Here is a 26,573-nt window from a genome sequence, read left to right on the forward strand (position 1 = left end):
CAGTACTTCAAAGAAAAAGTGCCTACTACGTGCCAGGCGCTGTGCTAGGTGCTGGGGCTACAAAGACAAAAGTGAAATGGTCCCTGCCTTCAAGGAGCTTATGTAAATTCTACTCCTCATTGCAAGAGGGTGAAGCAGACACCACTTGGAAAGGGGTTCAGCCTCCAAAGCATTCACATCACAAGAACAGCCTAACTGTGGTCAGCAAGCATTGGTAAACGGGGAAATGGAGAACCTTCTGGGAATGGGTCAGCTGACTAAATCTAGCACTCCCGGGATGCGTTTTGTAGATGGCGCCTGAGATGAGGCTGCAGCATCTATGCAGCTTCAGCACCTTGCTGGCACTGAGTTCCATTACCTCATTTATCTCCTTTTCATGAGTTTTGTGTTACTTCCTGTGGTTTCCAGCTCTGAGAAGCAACAAAGGGGCCATGTATGACTGATTTATGGTCTCCAGAGAACTAAAGATCTCTTCAGAGGATCTACTTGTCTGTGTGGGGCAGTAACAAGGTGGAAACTAAGCAGGTCCGATCAATCCCAGCAGGAATTTGCCCATAAAGGTAAGAGATTGGCTGGTTCAATCTGAGAACATTGAGGAGAGGTTAAAGTTAGGGAGAGATGTGGGGTCTCTGCGGCTGCCTCCTCCCCTTAGAAAGCCAGCTCATGGCAGTGAGCACGGCGACTGCTGGCAGCCCACAGATTTCTCTGGTGTTCTAGGAGGACCCGGATGTTGATCTTGGGAAGCCAGCGTCATTCCTCCTGTTTCCAGAGGTGGTACCAAGTCATAGCTATGCTCCTGTTGCTCTAGGGAGAAAAAAAAATGAAGGTGAAGTACAGCATCCAATCAAACAAGGTGTACGTAAGCCACTTATACAAGCCACATGTGAGTCCACGCACGCTGTAGACATACAATAAATCCCCACGGAACTGAATTGAGTCAATGGGCTCTGTCCGTTCTGTCTGTGCAGAGGGGTTTTGTGCTCACGTGGCATCCCACCTGTGCTCTTATCCACAGCCTTCTGCCCTGCAGGGCAGCAGAGTACTGAGCTAAGACCTGAGCTGAAATCCCAGCTGCGTGACCTTGGCCGTGTGGCCTAACCTCTCTGGGCCTCAGCTGCCTCATTTGTAAAGGCAGGAGCTGGCCCGGGTGACCTTCAAAGCTACCTCCCAACTCCACGACCCTACAATCCTGCCATTCTCCCATTCCATTCAGTAAAAATAGATTGAGCAGCTACTGCGTGCTAAGGCCTTCTAGAGGGGGAGATCACGTCGGCAGCCCTCTGCCTCCATCCAGCACTTACCCTCACACCCTCCACATTGTAATAGGTGACTGATAAACGTTTGCCAACTGCCTGGGGTGGATGCCTCACTCATGATCGACAGCAAACAAGCAGCAACGTAGAGACGTGCAGCGGCAGCGTGGGCCAGGCATGCCAAGCTGCTGGCACCTCCCTGATGGAGATGGCGCAGGACCCTGACCCCAGGAGTCTTGGGAAGAGCCGCCTTCCACCCTGGTGCACACAGGCATCCTCCTGGATGGCCACACGAAGGACGCAGCCTCTACCTGCTCCCGTGGCTGCTGTGGCTACAGCTACTGAAGACCCAGAGGAGAAAGGCCTCGACACCAAGGTCCTTGGCCCTGTCCGATGGCTCAACATCAGAGAAAGGAAATGACGGGGAAGAAGAGGCTGCAGCACCTGCTTCGCTGCCGCCCCCTCCGCCCCACCTCCCCTAGCACCATGGGACGTCCATGCCACTTGGGGCTGACACCTTCCCAGGAGTGCAGGGACTGTCTGCCTTTTGAACAGGGCTTTGCATACAGAAGGCGCTCCATAAATGCTCTGCTTGGGGGTCCCTTCACTCTGTAGCTGATTCTCAGTCCTGCAGCAGCAGGCTCCCGACCACTGCTTGCTGAAAGGCATTCCACCCTCATTCAGAGTCACTTTGGCCTCTTTAGTCAAAGGAGCTTTGGCTTTCTAGAATTCCAGATTGCATGTTGTTGTTTTGTCTGAATGGACCCATGAGGGGTTTTCTTGGCAGAGACACTGGAGCAGGCTGCCCTTTCCTTCTCCTGCTTATTTTACAGATGAGGAAACTGAGGCAGACAGAGCAAAGTGATTTGCCCAGGGTAACCCAGCTAGGAAGTGTCTGAGGCAGGATTTGATCTCAGGAAGATGAGTCATCCTGACTTCAGGCGTGGAGCTCTAACCGCTGAGCCACCTAACTGCCCTAGAATGGGCAGATCGATGCCTCGCTGTGCCCAGCTTCCCACAGCCCCTCCACTGCGGTCTTCTTTGCTAGTGTCCTCGATGTTGAGTGAAGCTGCAGGGTTGTTTTGAACGGCATTTCTCTTATTATTAGATTCAGAGCAGTCTTTGGTGTGGCTGTCGAGAGCTCGCACTTCTCTGATCCTTTGACCATGCATGGCCTGTGGCCTGGGTCTTGGTCTTACATATTTGTGTTAGCACAGTGTCTGGCACCCGGCAGGCATTTAATAAAAGACTGAGTGTCCCCACCCTCTATCTTTTGGATATCAGCGTGATGAGAGATATTATTGATTGATTATTGATACCAGATTGATTAAGAGATATTGATAAGAGATTTTAATACAGGCATTTCCCCCCAGTTGTGGGTTTTCTTCTTACCCTAGCTGCCTTGATTTTGTTCACACTTCATTTTGTGTCATCCAAATGATTACATTTCTCATTTAGGGTCACCTCTCTCCCATGAATTAAGAATTCTCTCCCCAGCTGTTGCTGTGAAAAGCATCTCTTTCCATTTTCCTCCAGTTTTTCGTGTAGTCATGGATCTCTTTGAACTGACTGTGGTGTGCCACACATGGTCTGCCTAGGTTCTGAGAGCAGAAAAGACTGAGATCTGATCTGCTTAATTCAGGAGCAGAAGACTGTAACAGGTTCATGGGACGCCTGTCAGGGGCCTGGGCTTCAGCCTCTTGCTCGCCCAGAGCAGGTCCTCCAGGGTGAGCGAGGCCTAACCTCAAACAGGACTGCATTCCCAGTCCAATGCTGAGCTGTTATTCCAGGCATGACTCAGTGGAAAGAGCCCCACCCACAGAATCACCTCCATGCCTGGCAGGACAACAGGTTTTCCTTGGACAGGCCCCAGCTCAGGCCTCGATACAAGGAAAGAGGTTTCCATGTGGTCTGGACTCAGCCTACAGCACAGCCTTGTAAACAAACCCACAAATTGAGGGCCACCAAAGAGCAACCCTCAGATTCTGGATTTCGGGGGGAGAGGCAGGGTGGGGAGATTGTGAACGCTGCTCACACCTTGGAGAGAATGACTCAGCCATGACCAGGGAGTTTTATTCAGATGGGAAAGCTTGGCTACAGTAGGATAAATAAGGGTGGCCCCAGTGTGCCTCTGGGAGAGATGCAGTCCACATCTGGTCTAGGACTGGGCGGCCCAGCTCCGGCAGCCTCAGGGCTCCTGGTGGGCTTTTGTCCCTCCCCAGGCTGCTGCTGGCCATTTTTTCCCTGGCAGGAGAGGCTCTGCTATCCACAAGCCTGGGAGCTGCCTTTTGCTACCAGCTCTTTTTTTTTTTTGTGAGGCAATTGGGGTTAAGTGACTTGCTCAGGGTCACACAGCCAGTAAGTATCATGTATCTGAGGCTTGCTGCCAGCTCTTGCTGAGGTCGAGTCCTTGTCTTGGGTGAGTGGACTCCTCCTGAACTACAAAAGCTCTCACACACCTGGTTACTGTTTCCGGTCTTTCCTCCTCCCCTCCCACCCCTCACTTCCCAGAGAGCAGGGGCCAGGCCGTTCCAGCTTGCCTGGCCACATGCCTGGCCCTTTTCTAAGGTACTGTGTTAAAGCCCTTTGGAGATCTGCATCCACGCCTGCACCAGGTTCTTGCAGGCTCATCCTGTTTGCCCAAGGCTAGGAGAGAGCCTCTCTCTGCTTGAGATGGGCATTTTGGCATTTCAAACACAGAAGGCCCACGTGGCTCTCAGCTAGGAGACCAATTGTTAGGGGGACCCAAGGTGTCATCAGATGCTCAGGCTTGCTGTCAAAAATGGAAGTGAGGAGCTGGGGTTCTGCTGAGAATCTGTGCTGTACAGGGAAGTCACAGCAGGCGCATGCAGAGTACTGCCCGTAGGTGAAAGAGTGGGCAGCAACACAGATGGCTTCTCGCCCAGGAACTTCCCTTAGCTAGGCTGGCGCCCTCTTCCCACTGGGGAGTTTCCTCTGGGCTCTCTTCTGGGGGTGGGCTCAGGAGAGCGGTCCTTAATTTCCCTCCTGCCTGGGCCTCTGAATCTCTGACTTAGCCACCTCCCCTCATTATTCAGCTTCTTTGTATGGGTGGCCTTGTGAGCCCCTTGAGGGCAGGGGATTGTAGCCCAGCGCCTGGAACACAGGGAAGGCCTGAAAAAAGGCTCCTTGCATTCAAGTCAGATCTAAACAACTGTAAAATACTAATTACTCATGGGTAGGCTGAGCCAATATAAAATGACAATTGTATCTAAATTAATTTACTTATTCAGTGCCACATCAATCAAAGTACCAAAATTATTTTCTAGAGCTAGAAAAAATAATGACAAAATTCATCTGGGAGAAGAAAAGGTAAAAAATATCAAGGAATTAATGAAAAAAATGTGAAGGAAAGTGGCCTCGCTGTACCAGACAATAGTAAAACAGTAATTATCAAAACAATCTGCAAAGAAATAGAAGTAGTACATCAGTGGAATAGATTAGGTACACAATACACCGCTATAAATGCCCCACACTTATCTAGTGTTTGATAAACCCAAAGACCCCAGCTTCTGGTAAAAGAACTCACTATTTGACAAAAATTGCTAGGAGAACTGGAAAGCAGTTAGGCAGAAACTAAGCATAGACCAACGTCTTACACCATATACCAAAATAAGGTCAAAATGGGTATATGATTTAGACATGAGCAAATTAGGGGAGCATGGAAATTTTTATCTATCAAATCTATGGATAAAGGAAGAATTTATGACCAAACAAGAGATAGAAAGCATTACAGGATGCAAAATGGACAATTTTGCTTATACCAAATCAAAAGGTTTCTTTCTGTACAAACAAAACCCAAAGCAACCAAGATTAGAAGGAAAGCAGAAAATGGGAAAAAAAAAATTTTACAGCAAGTTTTTCTGATAAAAGCTTCATTTCTCAAATATATAGAGAAATGAGTCAAATTTATAAGAATACAAGTCATTCCCCAATTGACAAATAGTCAAAGGATATGAACAGGCAGTTTTCAGAAGAAATCAAAGCTATCAACAATCACATAAAAATGCTCTAAATCACTACTGATTAGAGAAACAAATATTAAAACAACCTAGAGGTACCACCTCACTTCTATAAGATTGGATAACATGTCAGAAAAAGGAAATGACAAACGCTGATGGGGACATGGAAAAACAGGGACACTAATCCACTGTTAGTGGAGTTATGAACTGATCCTGCCTTTCTGGAGAGCAACTTGGAACCATGCCCAAAGAGCTATAAAACTATGCATAATCTTTGATCCAGCAATACCACTACTGGGTCTGTATACCAAAGAGATCAAAGAAAAAGGACAAAGATCAACGTATACAAAAATATTAATAGCACCTCTTTTTGTGGTGGCAAAAAAAGGGAAATTGAGGGGATGCCCACCAGTTGCGGAATGGCTGAACAAGTAGTATATGCATGTAATGGAATACTATTTTGCTATAAGCAATGATGAGCAGGATGCTTTTAGAAAAACCTGGAAAGACTTAAATGAACTGATGCAAAGTAAAGTGAGCAGAACCAGGAGAACATTGTTCACAGTAACAATAATATCTGCATGACGATCAACTGTGAAAGACTTAGCTGTTTTGGGCAATACAAATGATTGAAGAAATTCTGAAAAATCATGAAAAACACTGACTACCTCTAGAGAAAGAACTGACAAAGTCTGAATGCAAATCAAAGGATACTTTTTTTGTGTTGGAAATAGTATTTTATTTTTTTCCAATTACCTGTAAAGATAGTTTTCAGCATCAATTTTTTTTATAAGATTTTGAGTTCCAGATTTTTCTCCTTCCCTCTCTTCCTGCCCCCCTCCCTAAGATGGCAAGCAATCTGATACAGGTTAAACGAAAGAATTCTTTTTAAACTTACTTTATTTTTCTTGTTCTTACCATTTAGTTTGTGTTTTCTTTCACAACTTGGCTAACATGGAAATATGTTTTGCATGACTTCACGTGTCTAATCTATATCAAATTGTTTGCCTTCTCAAGGAGAGGGGAGGGAAGGGAGAGAGGGAGAGAATTTTGGAATTCTGAAAATTTTAAAAAACAAATGTTAACAAAATTTTACAGGTAGCTGAGAAATATTTTGTGAAATAAATAAAAATATATTGGGGGAAAAAAGAAAAAGCTTCCTTGCCTTGTCTTGCCCCAGCCTGTAATTGGACAACGAGTGAGGCTCGAAGGTACGTGCCACCTGCTTGGCCACCTCTGCCATGCTCAGACCTCAGCACCCCATTTCCCAACTTGATGAAGTCACTGTGATTCCAAGTGGGCCCCCAAGCTTGAAGTTCACTCCCTTCACTACTCCTCTCCTCCCTTCCCCTTCCTCCTGTCTCCTCCCCTCCTTTCTCTTCCCCTGTCACTTAATGTTTATCGACTGACTGACTAGGTAGGTGACCAAACGTTGTTCCTGAGTGGATTTGGAGGTGACCTGGTAAGTTAGTGGTGGAGGTCCTGGATCCACCCAGTGGAATTAACATGTAGCAAGGGGAGTTTTGTCACAGAAAATGACCACCAACAGGAGGATGGGTCCAAACTCTGGCCAAGATTGATAGAAGACATGGATCAGGAACTGACTGGGCAGAGAGCAAGTGAAATGTGAAATGCCCACTTGATAGGTATCCTCACACACTGCTCAGAGCCAAAAGAGAGCGTCTGGTTTGAGGAACAGCTGGGAGGCCTGGGACATTGCATTGAAGTGTATGTGTCAGAGTAAGGGGACCAGAAGGATTAAGGGGACCAAGTTGTGAAGGGCCTTGAATGCCAAACAGAGCATTTTGTATTTAATCCTGGAGGTGATAGGGAGCCCCTGGAGTTTATCGAGTAGAGGAGCCACATGGTTAGACCTGTGTTTTAGGAAAATCACATTAGTGGCTAAATGGAGGGTGGCAGACCTCCCAACCCCCTACCCCAGTCATCCAGGATTGGGGTGAAATACAACAGAAGACACAGAAAGCAGCCAGGGCTTCATGGGGAAGAGAATTCAGCCCACCCCCTTGGACCCTCACAGGAAGTCCAGGGAGTCCAAACAAGGGAGTCCGGGACACATCCCTGTCAGTAGCCAGGGGGCCCCAGAGCTTGCCACAACATGCCAGATCCCCTCCAGGCAAGCCTCCACAGACCAGTGTGACCCAAGAGTGACAGGAAGGTCTGCTATGCACATGCCCTGTTCTTCACTGCCCTGGTAAGCAAGTGTGAAAGGGGATCAGAACGGATCTAGGTTTACAGGGTGCCTGAGCTGAGCCTTGAAAGGAGTATCAACATTTTGGAGACACCCTGTTTTCCAGAGCTAAGTCTTGGCAAGCAGGCTGTGCCCTGAGTTTGGCATAACAATAATCCTTTGCACCCTGGAATGATCTCACCCTCTGGCAAAGTGTATTGTTTGGACCAGCACCAGGTGTTCACTAAGGAACTGAGCTCCCCTTATTTCCCAGGCCATCCATCACATGTTGACAATCCCTGTTCCTTGTCACTGACAGGTCTGGCACTCTTGTTCCCATCACAGAACTCTGGTTCTGTGCCCTGCAGAGTGGCCATGACCCCCAGGACTTGAGACAATGACTGTTCCCACAGGACCCAAGAATACCTGTGTTGTCCCAAGAAATGCTAACCATAGGAACTCTCTAGAGACCTAAGAAGGATTGTGCTGTGGGCCAGCCCCTTTCATGTACTAAGTGTCCCCAGACTCAGCAGCCTGAAGCCCTCCTTCTTGGGTGGGGGGGGCATCCTTTTCCTCACTCTGAAATTAATTAAACTTGTTTGTGTCCTGACTCTCCTGTTTCTAGATTGCTCTGTTTCAGTTCTGGCTACCCATAGGTTAGAGGCAGGCTCTGTCCAGTTGACCAGAGTTAAGGCTCAGGCAGTTGGAGGTAATTTGGGCCAGCCCGTGCAGAGCCCCACGGAAGCCTGTTGTCAGGAAAACTTCCTAACTTCGAGTTGCCGGGGAGTGGAATGGGCTGCCTGGGGAGGGGAACAGCTCCCTGCCCCTGGCCAGGTCCCAGCAGATGTTGCATGCCCAGTTGTTGGGAGTTTCTTATTCAGGGGCTCCCACCAGCTCTGAGGTCCTGGGGCCCAGGGGCCCCGGTTCCAGGCCTATTTCCACTGCCATTGTTTCTGGCTTGGTTGAAGTGGAGAACCATGACTTTGGTCTCCAAATTCTATTCCTTCACAAGATTCAGGATTCTCTTCCCTGAGTCATCCCCCCACTGGTTTGGATCCCAGTGCCTATATGCCTTAGGGGACCGTCGTCTAGAGTTGTGATTGGCTTTAAAAGACCCTTATCCTCCGGGGCCCACCCCTGGCTGGACCTGGAGCCTTCCTGCACTGAGCTAGGCTGGTCCTCCAATGGCAGACACTCTAGATGCCTGGAAGGCACATGGTAGATCACTTGGCTTGACCCTAGAGTCCAAGGGCAGTCCAGGAAGAGGATCTTTAGACCTTGAGAGCCTGGACCTCCAGAGAGATATTTCATCCCACCAGATGCCCCACCCAGGAGATGAACTTCATCTATGAGTCCCCCCACCCCCAACCTAACACAGTGCTTGGCACACAATAGGTGATTAATAAGTTTCAATGACTGACTTTAATGACATAGGTGCTCAATCAATATTTGTGGAATTGAGCTGAATCTAGGCCAAGGTCCACTCTCCCCACCCTTCCCATGAACATTTTATAAATGAGAAGAGTGAGACCTTACAGAATGAAAGGCACTTGTCCTCAATTGATAAAGAAGCATTTATTAAGTGCCTGCTGTGTGCATCACCAGCAAAGACACGGATGAAACTGTCTCTGCCTTCAGACAGCTTCCTTCTGCTGTTGGAAACCACGTAGGCACCTAAATGAGGACAAGGTTAAGGTTTTTTGGGAGGGACCAGCAGCTGGGGGAGCAGGCAGGCGAGGCCATAATATAGGAAGTGGTCCTTCAGCTGAGCTTTGAAGCAAGCTGGGGATGTTAAGAGCTGGAGGCGCAAAGCAAATGCATTCCTGGGGCAGCTAGGTGGCACAGTGGATAGAGCTCCAGCCTTGGAGTCAGGAGGACCTGAGTTCAAATAAGACCTCAGACACTTGACACTTACTAGCTGTGTGACCCTGGGCAAGTCACTTAACCCTGACTGCCAAAGCAAAAATAAATAAATGAAAACTAAAAGACAATGCATTCCTGACACGCAGCACACCCTTTTCAAAGGTACAGAGACAGGAATGGAGGGTACAGGTAGGTATAGCATGAGCACTGAGGAGTGAGAGCCACAGAGCATGGCCCTACTTCTCCTCCTGACTCTATAGGTACCCCTGATGGATTGGGGGAGGGGAGGTATCTTTTCTAGTGCTAAATAGTTCATAAGCCCCCACCAACGTGGTCCCCCCCAGATTATCACTTGATATTATTTCATCTGCCAGACTTAATTAACCTTGAGAAAGGAGAATGCACTAAAGTGGGACAGAAAAACCCAGGCCAATAAGCATTTATTTATTTAGCATCTACTAAATGGCAGGCACTGTGCTAAGCACTGGAGATACAGACAATTATTAAAGACAGCCCCTGCCCTCAAGGAGCTTACAATCTAATGGGAAGGAAGACAGAAAGCACACAGAAGGAGTCAGGAAATGGAGTGGGGAATACAAGATGGGGGTACCCACCACAGGGTCTTCTTGTTCTGTGGAGCTGAAAAAACAACCAGGCAGGGCAGAGATGAAGAGCTGCGAGAGGAAGAGCAGCTGGTTGAAAACATCCCTTCTCCCACATCTGTGAGCCACTCAACCTGCCAGCCTACCCAGAGCACAGAGGCCATGTGAGGCCAGGGGGTGAGTCCTTTCCCCTCCTTGGGTTCAGTGCAGCTTTCCGGGGTCTCTCTGTGGAGCCGGATCTGTGTCCAGTCTGGCTCTGGTGCCCGAAGCCACCAGCTGTTCCAGGGATGTGGCCAGAATGCTGAGGGGAAGAGGAGGAGTCCTCCAGGTCACTGAGTTCTAGCCATCCAGTTCCCCTGTCTCTGCTGACCCCCAGTCTCGCATCTTCAGCTGCCTACTGGACATTTGGAAAACGATGTCCTGTAGATATCCTGGGATATTTGCCCTCCCCTCTCTTGTATTCTCCAAGTCTCCCTCTCGTGGTTTATTTCCTACCACCTACACATGCCCACAGCTCTCCTATTCTGAATAAATGCCCCTTATCTTTCTTCTGTCCTTTGTGGCTAAACTCCTCAAAAAGGCCACCTACCATAGGAGCCCCCACTTTCTCTCTTCTTAGCCCCTCCCAGTCCAGCTTCTAACTTCATCATTTCACTGAGACTGCTCTCCGCAGAGCTCCTCATGATCTCCTAATCACCAGATGCAATCGTCTCTGCTCCATCCTCCATTTCCCTGACCCTGCCTCAAGCCTTTGTCGCTGCTGCTCCTTCCTCCTTTTTGACAATCTCTACTCTCTAGGCTTTCAGGACTCCCGGTCCTCCACCCCCCTCTCAGATCACTCATTCTCCATCTCCTTGGCTGGATCCTCCTCCAGGTCACAGCCTCTAACTGTGGACATCCCACAGGGTTCTGTCCTGGCCCTCTGCTCTTCTCCCTCTATACCCTTTGCTTGGCAATTTCATCAGCTCCCACAAATTTAATTACTGTCTCTATGCTGATGCTCCAGTCTCTCTGCTGACCCTCTGATCTCTCACTTCCAACCACCTTTCAGACATTTCAAACTGGATGTCCAGTAGACATTAAACTTCACAGGTCCAAATCAATCATTATTTCCCCCTCTAAGCCCTCCTTCCCTCCCACATACCCTATTACTACTTCCCCCAGCCCCCCAGGTTCACAACCTGAGTCATCCTTGACACTTCACCACCTCCCCCCCCAACCCCCCATATCCAATATGGTGCCAAGGCCTGTTGATTTTCCCTTTGCAACATCTCACCATAGGACACCTTCTCTCCTCTGACGCTGCCCCTACCCTGGGGCAGACCCTCACTGACTCAGGTGTGGACTACTCAGCAGCTGCTGCGGGTGGGGGCCCCAAGCCAGTTCATCCTCCATTTTCCGAAATCGTGGGTATGGCCATTTCACACACCCCCAACCCCCACCCAGGGGGTAAGCTCCAGGGGCTCCCTATGACCTTCAGGAGCAAAGCCCTTCCTAGGCTGGCCCCCTCCCACCCCTCAGTCTCCAGGCATCCCCTCTGACCACTGACCTCCTCCCAATAACACCCTCCTCGGGAGGCTTCCCAACCCCTCGGGTTCCAGGGCCTTCCCGCTGCTGATTTCCCCTTATTGTCTATTACCCCACTAGAGTGTGAGCTCCCTGAGGGCAGGGCCTGCCCTTTGCCTCTCTGGGCGTCTCCCGCGCTTCGCCAGGTTCCCGGCACAAAGTGCTCGCTCAGTGAACGTTTACCTATGGACTGATGGACCTCCTCATCTTTCCCCGCCTCTCGCTCCCGTTACTAAGGAGCATCCCTTGGTCCTGCCTCAGAAGTGCAGGAGTGGAAGGGAAGGCCCCCCGATCGCGCCCCCAGCATCCCCTCTGGACAGGGCCAGGCCAAGGGGCAGGATGCCAGTCCCAGCCTGAGGCCGGGCCAGGGACGATGCATGCCCGGGCTAGGCAGGGATCCGAGCTCCCGCCCCTCTGCTGCACTGCTCTGACCTTGCCACCATGGAGGATCAGAGGAGCAGCCGCCGGGGAGACCTTCTCAAGAGGGCGACAGCAGCAGAGACTGCGGCTGTGCACGGAGGAGGGGCCGGGGAGAGGTGCGCCTCCGAGCGGCTACGGCCAGGGCCCAGTGCGCTTGCGCCGAACCGCTCGAGTGCGCCTGCGCCGAGCGGCCCTGCGCGCAGTGAGCCTGTGGCGAGGGACAGAGAAGGAGCCGCCGAGGCCGAGTGTGGGCCGGAGCCGGAGACGAGGCGGAGCGGGAGCCGGAGCCCGGGCCGGAGCCGGAGGCGATTCGAGAGAGGCGGCGGAGCAAGCCCCGGGCGGAGCGCAGCGCGAGAAAGGGAGAAGAAGAGCGGCTGCGAGGGTGACCCGGGCGAGGCCGGCGGCCTGCCAGCCTGTCGGTCCGCCCCGGCCCCGGCCCCGGGCCCTCGGTCCCCGCCGCCGCCGCCGCCGCCGCCGCCCGGGCCTCGGGCTCCCCGGACCCGCGTCGGCCCGGCCCCAGCGGACAAGCCAAGGAGCGAGTGAGCGCCGGCCGCCCGCGGGCCCGCCTCGGCCCGGCCTGGCTCGGCCCGGCCCGGCCGGAGGATGACGGAGCTGCAGTCAGCGCTGCTCCTGCGGAGGCAGCTGGCAGGTGAGCTGGACCCGGGCTCCGATCCCTCCCCGGGGGGGGGCCCTTTGTGTGCCCGCAGCCCCCCGGGCGGCCCCCTTTGTCCGGCCCCGCCCCGCCCGGGCCCCTTTGTCCGCGCCGCCCCAGCCGCCCCCCTCCTGGGGCCACCCCGGGGGCCGGGGCTCCAGCGGGGAGCCCGGCGGCAACGGGGTACGGGAAAGGCGGCGGGGGGCGGGGGGCGGGCGGCCGGGCGTGCGCAGTGGGCGCCCGGCGCGGCCCTCGGCGCAGGCGCAGGCGCGCTGGGCCCGGGAGGCGCCTGGCCGCTTCACAATGCAGCCCCACGTGTGGCTGGATTTAAAGAGAAAGGGCCCGGGGGCATCCCCCTCTCCCCCGGGACTGGATCCCGGGCCTTGTCCCCGCGGGTCCAGCCGCGTGGCGGAGCCCAGCCCCTGGTGGGTGGGGGCCTTTGGGACCCCGGCTCTTGGGCTCCTCGGTGCCTCTTGGCTGGGCGGCGCCGCCCCGAGCTCCGGTCCTCGGGAAGCCAGGGGGTGATGACCCCCAGGGACAGAGAGGCCCCCGCCCCGGCCCCTATTTCTCTTTAGACACCCAGACTTGGATGGAGGGGAAGATTCACCGGGTGGTGGGAACCAGTGAAGACGATGCCAGCCAGCAGGTCGATAGAACATGGCTACTTTTCCTGAAGGGGATTCAGACCGGTTAAACAAACCTTTACCAAATGCCACGTTCTGTGCCAGGTAGAGGGGAAACAGAAAAGGAAAGGGTCTTCCCTCCAGGAAACCTCCTCTGCTGGGGGGCTGCCACCGGTACCCAGAGAGCCAAATTACCGAGGAGTATGCTGGTGGGTCAGGATCAGCTTCCTGAGTGGGAGCTTTGAAGGAAGCTGGGGAATGGTGAAGAGGAAGGGAGGGAGGCATTCCTGGCATCGGGCACAGCCTATGCAAAGATTCGGACACAAGAGATGGCATGTTCTGTTAGACTGTGGCCAGCAAACAGGCCAGTCTGGCCAAGCAGCACTCTGTAAAGATGAGCCTGCAGTGACCTGGGTGGAGGCTGGCTGCCAAATTGTAAAGGGCTTTAAAAACCAAATAGAGAGGATTTTGTTTGCTGAGTGGGGGCAGTGACCAGGGCAGGCCCATGGGTGGAGGCAGGAATATCTACTCTCAGACTAGGCCCAGGTAGGGGTGCTTGGCATGGTTTATAGGGCTTTGTCAATGTCCCTCCTTGTGGGGGCAGGGCGGGAACAGAAACAGAAAATGAGGGGGCCCAGTCCCTTTCTCCGAATCCCCTCAAACTTAGTGATTTTATTTTACTTTATTTTGCCTTTTTTTTTTTTTTGGTGAGGCAATTGGGGTTAAGTGACTTGCGCAGGGTCACAGAGCTAGTAAGTATCATGTGTCTGAGACTGGATTTGAACTCATGGCCTCCTAACTTCAAGGCCAGAGCTCTATCCACTGCGCCACCTAGCTACCCCAAACTTAGTGATTTTAGTAAAGATTGTTTGATAAACTTGATAATGGTTGACTGGAATGATGAGCCTGCCATACATTAACAGTAGGAAAAACATATATATATAGATAGATAGATAGATAGAACGTAATTTCTTTCTTAGACTATGCTCCCTTGAGGGGTACCAAGTGCCAAGGCATGTCAGCATCTGTTAGTAACATGACATCTCATGGTGTAAGTACAGGGCTAGTAATGTGTCTGTACCCTGTAAGAAATCGAGCAGCCAGGGGCCGCTGTAGTGCGCAGAGTGCTGGGCCTGGAGTCCAGGATGGCTTGTCAGCCTGAGTTCAAATCTGGCCTCAGACACTAGCTGTGTGACTTCACTGTTTGCCTCAGTTTCCTCATCTGTAAAATGAGGATCCTAGAGAAGGAAATGGCCCACCACCCCAGTATCTTTGCCAAGAAAATCCCCCAAATGGGGTCACAGAGAGTGAGACTTCACTGAAACCACTGAACAAACTGAGAAACAGCTGGCTAACTTTCCAAGGTTAACGGGATCATTGGGGTTGTATCTGGGCAGAGCACAAGTGGAAAAGAAAGAAGAGCTAATTACACTGTATTGCTTCTGTGAAGGACAATTCCTTTTTTTTATTAACCCAACTCCACCAACAGTGTCCTTTCTGTCGGGAGCTCACCTTAAAAATTCTGAACCCCGTCAAGTCTTCACAGCACGCAGACAATAATAACCTGCTGGATTTGTTTATCCACTGCCCCCTGAGTTTAGTTTTTGATATCTCTTTTATGCACAAAACTAGCTTCCAAAAGAAAAATATAAGTAAGTTCCCTGACTTAGCCATTCGAGGGCTAGTGGCTTTGACCCACTCATTAGCCTTTGGGAAGCTTTTGTGAAACTTTAAAAATAGGAAATAAATATCTATTGCCAACTTAGAGGCTGTCAGCAGCAGCCGGGGAGACCATCTGCAGTCACCCCGTAGCCCAGACTTGGGCATGTCCCCCCGGTGCCACTTTGAGGTAGAGACAGACTGATAGGAACGTTACCTTTCCAGAGAATAAGCCAATTTAACACACACTGGTAGTAGTGCAGAAAAGGACTTAGAACACTGTCCGAGTGTTTTTGTCTCTTTGAGATGAGCCTCTGTCACCAGCACGGATACGTAGTGCGCATTCTGTGTTCCGCAGCATCATAGACACTTAACACCCCCCTGGTACCGTGGTTCTTCTGGGCCTAACCCGGCTGCTTAGAAAGGCCGGAGGGGTGTCCTTTGGCATGGAACGAGCTTGGAGATGATGTTAAGGGTTTGAACTGTGGAAGAGGGATCCAGCTTGGCCCTAGAGAAGAGATGAAAACAGGGAGGTGGAGGGAAAACGCAAAGGCTCCATGGTGTTGCCGTCGCCCTGGCCAAACCCTTTCTTTTCCAGTCTGCCTTTAGAAATGAAGGCCAGAACCCATTATCTTAACCTGTAGAGGGCCCGAGGCATCTTGGCAAAGTCCAAATGGATCTGGTGCTTACCTGTTGCAAGCCTGTAAATGTTTTTAAAGTTTCTCCGACCTTAGAATATGGAGGTTTTGTTTTCTGACATAGAGGGTTGTGTTTCTTAACTGTAGATAGTAATGAAAACCCTGTCTCAGCACTTTTCTGGGGTACAGTTGTTTAATGTTGGGCGGATGCAAAGATTCAGAGGAAGAGCTCATTTGACTGTGTTAGACCTCAGAGCAGGAGGGAATTGGCGAGAAGCCAGCTGGCCTCCAGTTCGGCAGCACTGCCTGCCCCGGGTTCAGGGGCTGGTTTTAAAAATTGCTCAATTTGTTCTGGTGAGATAGGAGAAGCAGAGAGCACATTAGACAGATTCAGAGAAACCTGGGAAGACTTGGGTGAACGGATGGGCAGAGCAAAGTACCCAGAACCTGGAGGACAAGTTCTCCAAGGACATGGGCTTTTCATAAAGGAAAGGAGATGGCAAAAGACTTTCAGACTCAGGTTGAGTCGCGGTTCTCGAGAGGTGGTGACCCCGGGGGCAGAATGAAACGTGAGTTTTCAGACAGAGCCAGCGGTGGATTTGTTTGGCTTGGCTCCCCTTGTTCTAAGGGGGGCAGTGTGGGTGGAAAGAGTAGGAGGGTAGCAGGGAGAGATAGTGATGTGAAACGAGGAGAAGAGAAAGAACAGCAGGGAAACACTGAAAAAGCAAGGAGCGGGAGGGAACACCCAGTGTTCGATGGAAGGGATGCTTTACAAAACCAGGATGCCTGTCACAGGCTCCTTGTTCGCTGTGAGATCCTCATTTGGGGCTTTTTAGAGTGAAGTATTGCAGTGTGTCAATGTTTAAGTTATAGTAAACGTTATTTTTAAAGTAAGTGAATTTGGGCTGTTGAAAGAACACTGGCTGAGGAATCTGAGGGAGGCCTGGGTTCAGACCCTGCCCAGTGAGCCCGTGGGAGGTTTCCTTTCCCCTTGGGTGGCCCAGGGTTCCTCACCTCAGGCAGCACACTCCTCTGCCACTGGCTGAGCAGGATTTTGATGCGCAGAGGCCTTCCTGACCGGCCTCTACTAAGAATCAGAGAGTGGCCCCAGGACGTGTCTCATGAGCAGATGGGGTGGATGGGAGGTGCCCACCAAGAAGATCCCTTGAAACTCAAGTGGGAAGGCGAGCTTTTTTCTCACCCTTGAAATGTGATGCTGTTCTTTTTGGGCTTCTCAGGACTATGGTCTTTGCTCAGGTGGACAGGGGAATAGAAAAAGGGAAGCCCTTGTGCGAAAGGAGCTTTGTTTGAGAGACTTACTTCCAATACTGAGGCGTTTCTGTCCTCCTGGGTAGACTCTTCCTTTTCCCCAAGAGCCCTTGCAGGCGAGGGCACAGGCCGCCAGACCTCCTCACCTCCCCTTTTTCCTCTCTGCTCAGTCTCCATGTCGCTTCTCCTCTCTGCCGCCAGGCAGGGTCCCTGCCTGCCACCTGTCAGTGATGCCCCCACGCCTCCTTTTCACAGAGGGCCGCCTTGGGCTCTCCCTGAATCTTGATATCAATCCTGGCCCTACCTTATTGTCCCTAGGTCACGGTAGCAGCCTTCCTCCACTTGCTGTCCCCCATTCTGCTACTTCCATAGCACTTGGAAGACTGCAGGAAATGCTGGCCAGCTGTTCTTACAGGACTCCCTCTCCCGCTGGGGGGGAGGTGCTGAGACCGGACTGCAGGCACCCATGTGAGGTCACAGACCTGGCTGCCCTTCACTGGCTGGGCTTCCTGGGTGTTCCTTTTCCATCCCACCACCACGAAGCAGTGCTTCACACCCCAGCTCTGCTCTCATCAGAAAATGAGAGGGGACTCGGCTAGAGGCGTCAGATGCGGGGAGGCCTGTACCAAGATCTCTAACCAATGAGAGGACGGTAAAACGTAAGCCAGGTTGCTGTGTCTGCTGCTCCCAGCTCTTCTTTCATTATTGGTACGTTTCCTTTTCTCCTCTCGAGGCCACAGGCTTCTCTCTGCTTGGCTTGCTTTGGTGTCCCAGTGGTACGCACAGTAGGTTCTCAGTAAATACCTGTTGGTGCATGAATGGATGACTGGCATGTTGGGAGGTCACCTGTGTAGAATCCTATTTTAATTAGTTTAACAGGGCTTCAGATTACCAAGCTGCTTCCCAGCTGGTCAGATTACATAGATCCTTGGAAGCATCCAAGTATGTATAGACATAAAGAGGGCTTTTTTTTTTCCAGTGGCCCGTGCAGCCAAGCTCTCGATTACTTTGAAATCTATCCTTGTGTTCAGGTTAACCAAAAGATAATTTTAAAAAGACATTGGGTTAGTTTTCCTTTTGCATATAAAACTGATGGGTTTTTGAAAAGTTATAATACGGTATTGAGTCGTTCGTCCTGTTTCCAGTCCTGATCTGCTAGAGAGGGCTGGGAGGTGTCCAGGGTCAACTGAACTAGGAACTATGTGTTTCTCTTTAGAAATGATGATGTGGAAGGGATGGAAGAAGGGTGATTTTCCCCTCTTCTCTGTGCCTGTAGATAAGTGGGATGGGGTCTCATAGTCCCTCAAGTCACAGCAGGCAGCATTGCTGTATTGGCTCAGCACCCAGAAGTCCTTGCCCTCCCACCCGTGTGGGCATGGAAGGGGATCCTTCTCCTGTCACCCCATGGAATCTCGATGCCCACTTGACACAGAGAGAGGAGGTGCCTCCCCTTCCTTCCTCTCTCCTTTCCATTTGGCCAGATTCCCCTTTCTGGACACTTGGGTGGCCATTTCAGGGGGGTTGCTATCTGTGGAGCTGGTGGAGAAGCTTTGCTAAGAGGAAGGCTTTCAGGGGGCATGGTTTTGTGGGCCAAGGTGGAGAAAGAGTGAAATTGACCCTCCAGAGGCTACATTGTAACCCTTGGGTGCCTGAAGTCATGGAAGGGGCCGGCAAACTCAGGCGCCTGAAGGAGCAGAGTCGGCTCCCTTCCCCCTGCACTGCCTGCCCTCTCTGCGCTTCTCGGGGCCCAATGGGGAGCCAGCCTTGTCTTCTTGTCCCCAGGGTTAGGATGCAGCTCCAGCAGCAGTATGTGCTCGGGCCTTTGGGTGCCGGTCTCACACTTAGAGGAGCCGCGGTCACATTCAGGTTTTTGCTTCTTTTTCCCACCTCTGTAGCGGCAGACAGGGCCTCCAGGACTGAGGCCATTTTTTATTCTTCTGTTATTGGTTGATGTGGCCAGCCTCTCCGTGACTGTGAGGGCTACTTCTTGGAGGCCAGAATAACTGGGCAGAACTAGCCAGGTACTGGGCTCTGCCAGCAGAGCCTTCAGGAACCTAGGGTCACCTTCACACCGGGAGAAGGGAAGAAAGGAAAGCATGAAGGCTTTATTAAGCACCCACTGGGTACCAGGCACTACTGTTAACCTCATTTGATCCAGCAGCCTGGGGAGGGCTAGGCTGGTTTTATCCCCATTTTACAGATGACGAAACTGAGGCAGAGAAAAGCTAAGCGACTTGGCCAGGATTACACAGCTAACGAATGCCTGAGGCAGGATTTGGACTTGAGGCTTCCTGACTCCAGCAGGACATCTGGGGATTGCTTTCCTGATGGAGTTTACAGAACTGGTCCCCCAAAACTGGCCTGGTGCCTTGAACCATCTTGTGGGATCTATATGTCATCCTGGTTTTTCCCCCACCTTTCACCACTTCTGCCATCTTGCTTCTTTTCTTTCTGTTGTATAAGTGCAGGCATTCTCCCCTTGTTCTGTCCACGCACCTCCTCTCTCGTCCTTGTTAATCTCATCCACACCTTTTCACCCATGGCCTCTGGAGAGGATTCTCCAAACTAGATCTCTTACACATTCCCATTCAACAATCATTTATTAAACAGCTGCTCCTGGCTGTCCTCGTGCTGGGGAGACACAGACACACAAAAAAACGCTCTTGACCCCAAGGAAGGAGCTCATCTTGACTTGGGGAAAAGCACCTTGTAACCCCCTCCCCCCAAGTAATTTCAGGGGAAGAAGAACACTCATTCCCGATGTGCCCAGGCGAGGAGGGAGGGGGGCAGGGCACTGCTACAACTGAGGGTAGGGGTTTTTGGCGAGCCAGTGAGAGGAGCGCCCACGAGGAGGAGGGATCTGAGACCAGCTCAGACAGATAGGGCTGCTGGAGTTTATGGAGGGTGGCTGGGAAAGGGGAGGGACAGCAGGAGGCTGAGAGAGGTGACCAGGGCCCAGCACAGGGTGGTGGCCGTGTGGAAAAGGGCAGAGAGAGGAGCAATGATTGGAAGGTTTGGCTTTACAAGACTTGCTGAGAGGAGAGACTGAGAGTCAGTCAGGAATGGCCATCTGATGTGAAACGTGGATGAGGAGGAAGCTGGCAGGGGGTCTGACACAAGGAGCAGAGTTGAGGAAGAAGCTTGGCTTGTAGGGGGAGGGGTCCCGTTTTGGATGAGGCTGAATCCCAGGTGCTTGTGGAACACATGGGTGAAGCTGTCCCTCTGATGGAAGTCACTGTGGTGAGCTTGGAGCTCAGCCCAGGGCTGAGGCCTCCGGAGTCATCTACATAGCAATGACCCTTAAGCCATTGGTGCCCCTGATGAGATTTCCCAGGGGGGAAGAGAAGATCAGGATGGAGCGCTGGGGTAGGCCTGCGTAGAGGAGGGGGTACACAGGCAATGATCAGGAGATGGAGAAGGGCCACAAGCACCTGGAGAGAGGTCCAGAGGGGAGGCCTGAGCAGCAGCTGAAGACTGAGCAATTCAGAGGCTCTTGGTTATGAGGGGCAGAGGCAGAGGGAGGAGACAGCTTATCACAAGTGGGGGGGTAGCCAGATTGAAAACGCCTGAAGGGTAATTGGGAGAAAGTTGAGGTAGCAAGGACAGACAGTTTTTTCAGGGAGTTTATCTGTGAAAGGGAAGAGAAATGGAAAGTGATAGCTTAAGGGCAAGATGGGTGGTCAGAGGAAATTAGGGAAGGAGGGGGGAGATAGGGGCTTGTTTTTAGTTGCAGGGAAGGAACAGAAGGGTAGATGGAGGGAAACTGGAGATGATGGAAGAGGCAGGACCCAGGGTCATGTGGCAGCCCACTCTTCTTCCTTCCCCTCCGTCTGCGTAAGCACATTTCTCTACCTGGAGGCACAAGCTCACACACACACACACCCATTCTTCCAGTCACCCAAGACTGAAAACTCTAGGTCAGTGGAAGAGTGTTCTGGCCTCATAGGGAGGTCCCTGAGGTTTCTGTCTGACTCCTTTCAGAGTTGATGTAGGAGAAAGCAGTGGATTTAGAGTTGTCATCTTCAAATTCTTACTCTTTTTTATTGCCTTGGGGACTGTGGGAAGTCACTAAATTTCTTGGGGCCCCGTTTCTTCATCTGTAAACTTAGGAAGTTAGAATAAATGATTGATAAAGCCCTTATGACCATGTGTCTGTGCTGTTCACCTCTTGAGGCAGTCTGTTCTACTCTGGGGCCACTCACTGTTGCTTGGTGGCACAGTGGACAGAGCGCTGGGCCTGGAGTCAGGAAGACTCATCTCCCTGAGTTCAAATCCAGCCTCAGACGCTAACTGAGTGACCCTGGACAAGTCACTTCACCCTGTTTGCCTTAGTTTCCTCATCTGTAAAATGAGCTGGAGAAGGAAAAGGCAAACTGCTCCAGTATCTCTGCTGAGAAAACCCCACATGAAGGCATGAAGAGACAGATATGACTGAAAAACAACAACTGTTGTTGGGAAGCTTTTCTTAGTCGAGCCAGAGCTGTCACACTTCCCCTTCCTTCTACTTCTGCCCTCCTTGCTTGTCCTTCACATGATGAATCTTAGCAGTCATCTCCCGTCCCCCTCCATTTTGTTCTGCTTGGGGGTTGGCAGGTGACCTCTAAGGCTGTGCTAAGGGAGCACGTCCTCCCAGCCTGATGCCAAGTAGGCTGAGGATCCTGTGTCTTTGGAGAGCTGGTGGTCTTCAGAGTTCATGGAGTCCAGCCTGCTCATGTTAGAGAAGTTTAGACCTGGGGAGGTCCCGGCCCCGGCCCCTGTGTGCCTGGCGCCCAGCAGCAGCTGAATCACTCACTGTGAATTGGATGGCCTGGACCCCCCCCCCATCCTAGTCCCCCGTGTACAGCATCTGTGCTGTGTTATCCAGAAGGAAATTGAGGTTTTCATCTCTGGAGTGCTCAGGGCAGAGTATGGTCGGGTCAGCCTGGCACTACAGGCTGGGCCCTGGTCTCCTCCCCCACATCCAGTCACCACTCAGGGAGCATTGGTTCTAATGGTCTCTTCTGGGCCCTTCCCCATTGCCTGACTGCTGGCTCACTTGCCTTCTCAATGGACAGGGGAGGGAAAGAAAGAATGTGGAACTCAGATTTAAAAAAAAATATTAAAAATAAATAACAAATTTAAAAACAATTACTAAAAAAAGGGGGGGAAGGGGACTCTGATTCTGTGCCTGAGTTCAAGAAATGGAATGTGTTGTATCTGAGGAAGAAGCCAATAGGCTAAAGAGAGGAGTGTAAAAAGCCTGGAAAAGTAGGAAGAGGTGGGGCTTTGGAGAGCTAGAAATGCTGAGCAAGGACTTCCTGTGTGATGTAAGCCTAGAGTTGGGTGGGGTGGAGAGGTGAGGAGATGTCCAGGTGGGATAGATCTGGTAGGAGAAAGGCTTTGGGCAGCCCCTGTGGTTAGTGGCAAAGATGCAGAGGGGAACAAGGGGTCCTGGGAAGGAATGGCCCCACCTGCTGGTCATAGGAGAACCAGGAGAGTCAGTGCCTGTTTAGGACCAAGGAGGGGGAGGGGGGACACAGACACTGCAGTGCAGCAGAAGTGCACCTTCTGTGCCCTAGAGTGGACAATTCCAGCCCAATGTGGAGCTTGGACGCTAGAGCACCTCTCTCCAAAGAAGGCTCCGGCTACCTTCTCTAGGGTTCCTTTTTTCCTTCAGTCTTTAGTGGTTCACCGTTGCTATAGAATAAAATCCAAGCTGGTGCTCAGGCCAATCTTCCATCATGTTCAGGTTTATCTCCCCCTCCTGTCCTCCTCCCTGGACCTCTGCCTTGTTTGGCCTGCAGTGCTGAAGTGCACTGCTCCCCATCCTGTCTCCCCTTAAACCTAATGGATCCTGAGATCCACCTGCCATGAAGCTTTTCCACCCAGCTCCTGGGGGGACCTGGGAAAGCAGCAGTAACCTTAAAGGAACATAAAGGGGCCACAGAGGCTAAGTGACTGTGGAAAGGTGGGAACCGATGCAGGGTTAGGGGAGAGGGAAGCTGAGCAGCACCTGTGCCAAAGCAGAAATAGGACCAAGGCTGGAGGGGCTGGGAGGCTGAAAGGCCAGGTTGAGAACTCTACCTGTTACCTCTGCAGGGCACACTTTGCCCATTAAATACTCACTGAATGAGTTCACTGTACAGGGAGAGTGTCTTTCTGTGAGGCTCGATAGACTTGACTAACAGTTTTTTCTCTCAGAAGACTGGGGAAAGGGGCAGGGAAAAGGCCTCCCAACACTGAGTTCTACCCAAAAGGAAGCTGGGACCAGAACCTACAGCGCAAAGTAACCCTGTGCCGCCTCACAGCTCGTGGTGACCGGTGACCTCAGACCGGGACGGGAGGGCATGTTTGAGTCACATTTTCCCAGAATTGGTTTGGTGTCCAGTGAAAAGAGTGGGCAAAGCCAGAAGCTGTTACCTCCTTGGTGAGTGGTTGAAGGATAGGAACAGTGTCACAAGAATCAGACACTGTGAATTAACAATATGAAAGAAAGTTTCACCTCATTACTAGTCGGATGTAAATGGCAAGTGTGGCTTTGGTGGGGATGGGAGGTGCCCTAAGGCTTGTGAATTAGGACAACTGGTTGGGAAAGTAATTTGTGCAAATCAAGTGCCTCCTGCCCTTTGGCCTTCACCATAGGGGGATAAAAAGAAAGGCCTCTGTCCACCAGCATATTTATAATGCCCTTCTCATGGAGGCAAAGAACTGGAAATGGAGGTGGGGTGATCACATCCATTGGGAAGGAGCTGAACACGGTGTGCTCCCTCAAAGTCCTGGGAGATGACCGAGCGTGAGGAGCTGAGCCCCAGTCGCTGGCAGCCCCGTGTCCTGCCTCTTCTCTGGGACACAGCTTTGTCTCGGCGACATGGCATCCTTCCTCCTGTCTGACTGTGCATCAGTTCACTGAGGCTTCCCTGCACTCGTCCCAGCTCAGTCAGGCCTGTCCTGATCCACCTAGACTGGGTTCTTGAGCTTGGCTTGCTGCATCTTGAGCAATGCCTTGCACACAGTGCTCGGTACTTGTTTGTTTCAGAGTAGTGCTAAGCTCGCCACGTCAGGCTCTTCCAGGTCTCTTGGAAAAGGTAGTTTGAAGATAAAAATAGGGTTGAGAATTGGGTACAAAGAAGAGGGGCCATAAAGACTGTGGAAGCCGGATCGAGGAGGGTTTCTCCCTCTCGTGTTCAGGGACTTGATAGAATCCTAGATTTAGATAAAAGCAACTTTAGAGGCCTCATAGTACAGAGGAAGGTTCTAGGAGGTTCAGGGAGATTCAGAGATTCCTGCAAGGTCACACAGCAGGCGGTGAAGTAAGAGAGGTGGGATTTGAACCTGGGACACTGCTTTGGGAGACATATTTTCAGTCATGATTAATTTGGAGCTGTCTCACTGTAGAGTCAGCCAACGTGCAGCATTTGTAAACAGAAGTATCAGGTTGTCACCACAGCCTGTGTTTTGTTTATCCAGTGTGAAAGACTGTGCTTTGTTTTCCATTCTTATCCACCACCCTTCCCAGCTTTGCTTTGTTTTCCATTCTTATCCACCACCCTTCCCAGCTTTCCCCTCGTTGCCATCGTCAAGGAGAGATCAGATGGGCCCTTAGTCTGAGCCACAGCCCCAGGCCCCAGCTTCTGGTTGGGCGGGTTGGTGGTGTCAGAACAGGGATGGTCAGCTCTGGTGGGAGACAGAACAGGAAGCCGGGCTTTCTGAAATGAAAGGAAAGGGCACAGCTGCTGAGCTCGTCTGATCACAAGGAGCTCACCTGCCAGCTGACTTCCTCGGCGACTTGGGCCTGTCGGGAGCCCGCCGTCAGCCTAGCAGCAGATGATGTGCTGAGAAGCCCAAGGGAGCGGGAAGAAGCAGTCATGGGAACGGTTCCTAAGGCGAACGTCTTTGAGCCTGCAGCTCGCATCTGAGCCCACTGGGTGTCCATCCTGGGTCTTCTCCGTCAAGACTCCCGGGTCATCCAGAAGGCTTCTCAGAATGCAGAGCTGCTGTCCTCTGGGTGGGAGGCTGCTTCTCAGGACGAAGGTTCCATTTCTCTTGGCAGTTCAGAAGCTCCCATTCCTTTCACAGTCCATGAGGGACAGCCCAGAGGGGCGCCTCTTCATTTCTCACCTGGCAGTCTCCACAGTGCGGGGAATGGTGTGGTGCAACATTAGGAGCCGAAGTGGTTTTCTTAATATGGAATGTTCCTGTGGGGTGTGCTCCTTCCCCTTCTCAAGTTCTGGCCCCTGGAATCTGGGCTATTTTTACTCGTGTGGCTGTCTCTGATAACCAACAACTTCTCTTGTAACATGGGAATTACGTAATAGGGGACCGGGAGGAGGGAGCTGTCAGACGGGTGCTGGGTGAGCAGCTTTCACTAGTGAAATTGGGCCTGGGACTCAGAATCATTCAAGCAGACATTGAACTGATACTGATTCTCTGGATGAGTAATTGCTAACATATTCTTCTGAAGGCTGTGTGGAACACTAGTGTGTCTTTGGGGGGGGTCATCCGGTTTTTTATTTTATGGATTTTTATAGTTTTGATTTTTGTTGACATTTGTTTTTCCATCACAGTCCTTTCCCAGCATGCCCTTCCTCCTGCCCCCTCCAGCTGTCCATTTAACAAGTAATTTTGGAAGGGAGCAAACGACGGCTCTGTGAAGTCTAAGATTGCGTGCCGTGCTCCTGGCCCTGCCAGCAGAGGAGGCAGAGAGGTGGTCATCTGCCTTCTGGGGCCAAGTTTGGCCTCGAGGTCTCGGAGCCTTCGCTCTGGGCTTGGCCGGAGACACCTTTGCGCCTGGGGGTGGTGCGTGTCATTTTTCTCATGGGGGCTCCGTGAGTCTTCCTGTCTCATCTCTCTGAGCACCTAAAAGTCTGTCACCTCATGCAGCACCACTCAGCTCGCCGTTCTCCAGTTGGTGGGTTTTGCGTTTAGACAGAGTACTGCCCTAAATACTTGGGTGTGTGTGGGCTGTCACTTTTGTCATGACCCAAGAAAAAGTGATTGAAAAAAAAGTTTCAAAAAGAGAATATCAGATTTATTTTACTGTGAGAGAGGGTAGAACATGTATATGGATAAACATGTACATACACATTTCAGAAATATTCTTACTAGTTTTTACAGGCAGTTTGAAGGGATCAGTGATGATGAATTTTCAGAAGCTTGATACAAAATTTGTTGTGATCATCACTTTTCTGGGAACTGCCTTTGAGATAGTGTCCCAGAGAACATAATTATATTTAATTTTCTTCAACAAATACAGTAAAAATAATTTAAATTTAGTTATTTTTTTTCCTTGAGGTTGGTTCTTTCTGACATTTGTGTATAGGCTGGACTTTTTTTTTCCAGTTTTGTGGCTTGCTGTGATGTTAGAGCATTTTAAAATCATGGCTAGGGATTCAATGACACTTCGTTTTAAAAATGTCAAGAGTCAGAACGAGTAATGAACCGGCCTGCATGGCCTTCAAAGCCCTTGTCTGCTCTGGGATTTCTGTGAAAAGGCAGATGGGGAATCCTGGCAGTGTCAGGCAGGTGGAATGGAAGCAGGGCCAGGGGCCCCCGGGGGTTTGCTGTCCTCCCCAGGGCCCACATCCTGGAGGCCATGGAGAACCTGGCAGGATTGGTCCCAAAGGGAAGATGCGCAGACAAGGCCACTGCCAATGCCCCCCAAGTCTTGGTCACCAAAACTGCTTTCACTGGGGCTCGACCAGGTTTCCAAAATCCTTCTTGTCAGCAGAGGCTGTGTCTGAGAACAGGCTTAGGCTTGCCGGGCTGCGGTGGGAAACCGAACCTGCACAGCAGGGATAGCAGCAGACAGGCCTGCGTGTCTGCGTTACCGCTGCCTTGGTCGGAGGCCATGGCCTTCCAAAGTCGCCCTGCACTGGCTGTTT

The 26,573-nt window shown here is 51.4% G+C and overlaps 1 protein-coding gene and 2 long non-coding RNA genes across 3 annotated transcripts in view; 2 read left to right on the forward strand and 1 right to left on the reverse strand.

The window, feature by feature from the left end:
• Window positions 1-278: 278 nt before the first annotated feature.
• Window positions 279-2,515, forward strand: LOC144454767 (uncharacterized). Its single transcript, XR_013483292.1, has 2 exons — window positions 279-560; window positions 1,327-2,515. It is a non-coding gene; the product is annotated as an uncharacterized LOC144454767 (long non-coding RNA).
• A 6,462-nt stretch (window positions 2,516-8,977) lies between these two features.
• On the reverse strand, window positions 8,978-11,009 carry LOC144454799 (uncharacterized). The gene is made up of 2 exons (XR_013483343.1): window positions 9,899-11,009; window positions 8,978-9,095 (listed from the first exon to the last, which is right to left on the reverse strand). It is a non-coding gene; the product is annotated as an uncharacterized LOC144454799 (long non-coding RNA).
• Window positions 11,010-12,372: 1,363 nt separating this feature from the next.
• The window catches only part of UBE2G1 (ubiquitin conjugating enzyme E2 G1), a 60,174-nt gene continuing 45,973 nt past the window's right edge, over window positions 12,373-26,573 (forward strand). The window contains exon 1 of the mRNA XM_020964641.2: window positions 12,373-12,521. Coding sequence (XP_020820300.1) covers window positions 12,476-12,521 — 46 coding nt within the window. The 5' untranslated portion in view covers window positions 12,373-12,475. The remainder of the gene's footprint in view (window positions 12,522-26,573) is intronic.

Source organism: Phascolarctos cinereus, unplaced genomic scaffold, assembly GCF_003287225.1.
Source record: "Phascolarctos cinereus isolate Bilbo 61053 unplaced genomic scaffold, phaCin_HiC Scaffold_7;HRSCAF=346, whole genome shotgun sequence".
Lineage (NCBI taxonomy): Eukaryota > Metazoa > Chordata > Mammalia > Diprotodontia > Phascolarctidae > Phascolarctos > Phascolarctos cinereus.